At 30.1% G+C, this 5,683-nt stretch overlaps 1 protein-coding gene across 1 annotated transcript in view; it reads left to right on the top strand.

Moving 5' to 3' along the window:
• The window catches only part of LOC128248319 (disorganized muscle protein 1-like), a 58,549-nt gene extending 56,758 nt beyond the window's left edge, over window positions 1-1,791 (top strand). Inside the window, exon 6 of the mRNA XM_052969252.1 lies at window positions 1,439-1,791. Within this exon, the coding sequence (XP_052825212.1) occupies window positions 1,439-1,776 (338 nt within the window). The 3' untranslated portion in view covers window positions 1,777-1,791. The remainder of the gene's footprint in view (window positions 1-1,438) is intronic.
• Window positions 1,792-5,683: the final 3,892 nt, after the last annotated feature.

Raw genomic sequence — 5,683 nt, 5'->3', positions numbered from 1 at the left:
ATGTTAGTTTTAATAATTCTGAGTAAATGGAAAATGATGCATTAGATTTTTGAATTTTAATCTTATAATCATTATCCATTAAAAAAAAAATCTAAAAGAGATTATATATGAATTGATGGAGTTCATTACATTTAGATATATGCTGTTAAAGTATTAGATAAAAGATATATGCATCATGACCAGTTGATTTTTATATCCTTTCATTATTTTTATTTCAAATGTTACTATGTTATATATTTCTACATTTTAGTTTTATTTATTGTTATCTTTTTTTATTGTTTTAATTCTATCATGTTCAATGCGTTTATTTATTATTCATTATTTTTTTTTTTACATTTCAATTTTAATTTGAATGCATTCTCTAAAATGTATTATAAAGTTTTATTAACAATTTTAACATTAGAAAAATCTGAAAAGTTTTTCTTATGTGAATTGTGTCCGTCTAGTCTTTATTGTTGTCTGTATTGCTGCCTTGATAATGAAGCTGTATCACTTTTAGTCTTACTGAAATAGAAATTTTTGACACTATATCTATATACAGCATTATATATTACAGCATTTTTAGCTGTTTTTAGGAACTTTCTGGACTATAAAACCATCCGACTGTTCAGGGTGTCCTCAATATCAAATAAAACATTCACTTACAAGGTGGGAGATAATAAATTTATTACCTGATTCATCATCGTCATCATTGTTGATTAACGTCCGCTTTTCATGCTGGCATGGGTTAGACGGTTTGACTGAGAACTGGTAAGCTGGTAAGCTGCACCAGGCTCCTATCTACTTTGGCAAGGTTTCTACAGCAGATGCTCTTCCTAACACCAACGACTCTGAGAGTGTAGTGGGTGCTTTTTATATGCCACTAGCATGGGTGCCAGTCAAGTAGCACTGACTCAAAATATAAACATTACTATTAATCTTTCATTTGTTACTCAATTCTTCAAATTTCTGATGTAAACATTACTTAAAACTTTATAATATAAAAAGCTACTAAAATGAAAATAAAAGCTAATTTATATTCTCTTTAACCATAATATATCCTAGGACCTAAACTGTTGTGTTTTCCTGAACATTATGAAATAAAATACCCTCAAATATCAGGTGTTAAAGGAATCCGGTTATTTTCCAGTGAATAATTTTTCACACAGCAAACCTACAAAGTAAGCTTTTGAAAATAATTTTGAAACTTGAGTATTTTTACCTGAATACAGTCAGAATTCAAATTGCTAAATTAAAACATATAGAAAGTAAAGGATAATGATCTAATAATTCTTATTGTTCATTTTTATTAACATTCTTAATAATATTTCATAAGCTAGAAGTTTTGCAGCTTCACGGATAGTTTCATGGCATCTCCACAAGCGGTCTTAACTGCAGATGTCCAGATGAAAAGTATCCTGCTTGATGTATCAGTCTATGTTTGTAATTTGTGTTTTAGGTATGGGTGCAGAAGCGAAAGGCAAACCTATGTTCACCAGTAAACCTGCAATCCGACAGCTCGGAGAAAAACTAATCATAGAGTGTAAACTCACAGCTGATCCTAAGCCAGATATAACTTGGCAACTCAACAACAAAACTGTATCGCAAAATCAGCGGATTAAAATGCAAATCAGATCTCTTGGTAAAAACCATACAATCTCTTTAGAAATCAATAAGGTAGGCAGTGCAGATGGTGGTGAATATAAGGCTATTGCTAAAAACACAGCTGGTGAATCTACAGCCACCATCAATTTAAACTTTGAAGGTAAGTTTTATTCAGACCAAGCAATAAAATAAATCCAATTTTTCCTTATAACCACTTTTTTCTCTTCTATCACTTAAGTGCACTTTCTGATCAAATACAGCTTTCCTATGGCACTACACTCTTTCTTTCACCATGATTGACACATTTCTGTGGCACCTCTTTTCTTTCTTAATACTTTTAAGGAATCAAATAAATTCTTCAAACTCTAACTCTCAACTTTTCTCCTCCTAATAATTTTACTATAAAATTATTAATCAATTTAAATACTATATCATCTAAATATCTCTCTAGTAAATTATTTCTTAATTCAATAGACATCTACATGAATCTTTGGAGCTATCTCTACTTATTTATCTATCTGTCTGTCTATATATCTCTCTATCTCTACATCTAATCAATATGTATGTATATATATATATATATATATACACACACATATACTCGCACACACAGAGACATACACATAGAATCTCAGGATTTATTTTTATTGATTAAAAACAGATCAATATCATCAAGATTTTGAATTCTATTGGTAGCTGGAGACAGATACCCTGTTGATTTGCTGCTGATATTTGGGGAACTGTATAAAGCAAATTCTATTGCATTCCATAGCTGAGGTTTGGAGACTTTCAAAGACAGCTCAACTAAACTGTTCAAAATGTTAATTTATTAAAGCAACATATTCTGGATTCATGCAGTTTGTAAAAAAGTTATATCTAAACCAGTGTAATTCGATATTGTACAAAATTTCAGTGTTACTTATTTTGTCCAATCTAACATTTATTCTAACCACGAGTGATGTCCTCAAAATTTGTCTGCTTTAAATATTAAGTCACACCCATGTGATTCATTGTCTGCTCGTGTGTGCGTATATTTGTGTGTCAACGTGTGTATTTATGAAAATTCAAGCAAAAAGCTTGATCCACTGAGCAGCGTTTTTATACACTCTTATAAATATACTCATATAATACATACACATATACACAGCCCATGAACGTTCAATGATTAAGACACAAATTTTTATTAGGAGTGTAAAATAAAAAAAAAGTTTAAATATTAATTGGGATCAGATTCCTGTTGAAAAACGTACAAAGAAAACATAACATCAAATTATTTGTCATTTAAAACCAAGCATGTCACTTGATTTGTTTGCAGTGATCCAAAAATGGCACTTTAAAAAATGTCCAGTTCAACAAACATAAAATTACAGAATACCATTAATTTTAAACAGAATAGTATTCAAATAATTCAGGAAGTTTGCAAAATAAACACAGCTTTTCAAATAAGATATATGCAAATTAGAAATTAAGTTTGTCTTGTTAAAACGAACCAATTAAGTTCAGGAAATGTATTTGGTAAGTAATGGATTCCACTACTGAAGTTATAGAAAAGGTCACTAGATAGCATTGGAAAATGAGCAGACCAGTGGTTTGCTATTACAGGGATACAGACTGGGACTTGATCAACCCTGACTAGTGAGGGGGCCTGATGTAAGATCTAAAATGTCTCAAGACACCAGAAACATCCCTGATGATGTCCTGCAGAGTATCAGTGAGATGTACCTGGAAACGGAAACATCAGAAATAATCTTGTCATATATTAAGTGGGTTGTTAACAATGATCTAAGATTAATCTTTGCTACTTGGTTGTAACAAAATTGTAAAATATTTAAACAAAATAGGAAACAAAATTGAAGACTAACAGAGAATGTGTCATGTGGCATTCAGTCATATAATGTGTTGCCACAGATAGGTATGCATTTGAAAGTAACTTTAATATCATTAGCTATTTAGTCAGATGTGTATCATACTTAATAGCATATGTACTCTGTCAATAGGCCAGTTACTGTGGTATTTGTCCCAAAATAACATCTCTTATGGACTTCCTGTGTTAAAAACACGATATATCATAGAGAAGCAAATACTCATCCCAGCAGCAGCTGCCAGTGACAATGCCAGAAGCATTTTGGGCTTTTGGAGCCTTTACAATAGCATGGATGAAGGCACATGGCTCAGTTGTTAGAGCGTTGGGCTCACAATCATGAGGTAGTGAGTTCAATTCCTGGACCAGGTTTTGTGTTGTGTTCTTGAGCAACACTCTTTATTTCACATTGCTCTAGTTCACTCAACTGTAGAAATGAGTTAGGATGTGACTGGTGCCAAGCTGTTATCAGCCTTTGCCTTTCCCTTTGATAACATTAAATGGCATGGAGAGCGGGGGGCTGGTATGCATGGGCGACTGCTGGTCTTCTGTAAACAACTTTGCCTGGACTTTCTAGGTGCAATCCCATAGTTATTCATGACAGAAGTGGGGTCCTTACTTTTTACAAAAGCATTTTAAAACCTTGTATAATTGTAATTATTACAATAAACCAACTCGTCAAATTAGGAAATGAACTAAGAATACCAAAGAGATTTGCTGGTTAAGCATTCCTCCTGAATAATATTGAATTTAAAAAAATTAAATTTGGTTATATTTTTCTTTATAATTTACATTTACAATGTAAGTTGAGTTGATTACGAAAATTTCTGAAAATATTGCTTTAAATTTTTACTTAGGCAAACATATGTGCTGTTAAAAATATACATCTATTTTACAGTTTAATTAACATTACACAAATATATCTTTAAAATTTCATAAAGCTTATCAAAGATTATGCACTTTAAGCTCTGTTTAACTAACTTTATTGCACACTATGACAAAACAACAGAACATACATATTCTCAGAACAAGGACTGCTTTAAAATTAGATAACTTTAGATCATAGCTGCAATGAAATTAACTCATCACTGCTTTATTTTCTATGCTGTTATTTGTGTTGGTAAATATCAACGAAATCTTCATATAGTATGAATGTTTAAAATAAAACTTGCGCAAAAGCGACATCTTTTATATGCAGCTGATTAAACAGTATATTTTATAGATTCATTTGCTTGCTTTCCATTTGTTGACACATATGATGTGAACAATATTTTATGCTGTTTAAAAGAAAACATGGTATAAAGGTTTGCTTTAAAAGTTTTAAAATACTAACCTGCGCTCCAAACAGCTTGATTGAAGACATTCATTTGCATTTGCTTACAATTACTTTAAAGCGATATATTTTTTTCAAGAAAATTCCATTTAATTTGTATATTGTAAAAGAAATAAAAATTAAGCGCACTCATATAAGAATAAGCTTATAGTTTATTTTAAGTTCTCAATATTTATCACTATATATTTTGATATTGTTTTTCGTTTGTACAAAACCTTTCTTCAAAATCAATCACATAATTTGTTTTATACTACATCATTCTTAATAAGGAGTTCTTCACAGAATTTTTCTATTTCCTTAACGTTCTAAATTTGTCTACTTTTTAACTCTTTTTTTTTTCACTTGTAAGTGCACTAACATTTTATATTTTTCAAAAACTTGTCAACACAAACAGTAGATAAAACGCATCACAGGAAATACTCGGTAAAGAATCATTTTCGAGCTGATGCTTAATCTACATGTATAGATTTTTAATAGAAGAAATACATATTAATGATGGAGTGAAATATTTAAAGATGTATGAATATGTATGAATTGCCTTCATATATGAAAATCTATATATTTTTATTAATATTTTTGAAATGAGGTTCAATAAGGTTATTAATATTTCATTGCTAATATGAGGTGGTTTGATAATAGTTAACTACTGTCAATTACAATTATAAATAAATAAACAATCTAGTTTTTTTCTTTAGGTAAACAGGATTTATGCAGAATTAAATTTTAGTTTATGAATTCTATGCTTGCTTATTGCTAAGATTTTTATTCTCTCACTCTCTGTGTCTCACTCTACTGTTTGTCTTTCTGTTCTTTAGTTCTTACTCTTTTGCTATCTGTACATGTATACATTTATGTAATATATCTCGTATGTATATATATATATATATATATATATATATATATAT

The sequence above is a fragment of the Octopus bimaculoides genome, chromosome 7 (genome assembly GCF_001194135.2).
Source record: "Octopus bimaculoides isolate UCB-OBI-ISO-001 chromosome 7, ASM119413v2, whole genome shotgun sequence".
Classification (NCBI taxonomy): domain Eukaryota; kingdom Metazoa; phylum Mollusca; class Cephalopoda; order Octopoda; family Octopodidae; genus Octopus; species Octopus bimaculoides.
This window is presented reverse-complemented; position numbering and strand designations above follow the sequence as displayed.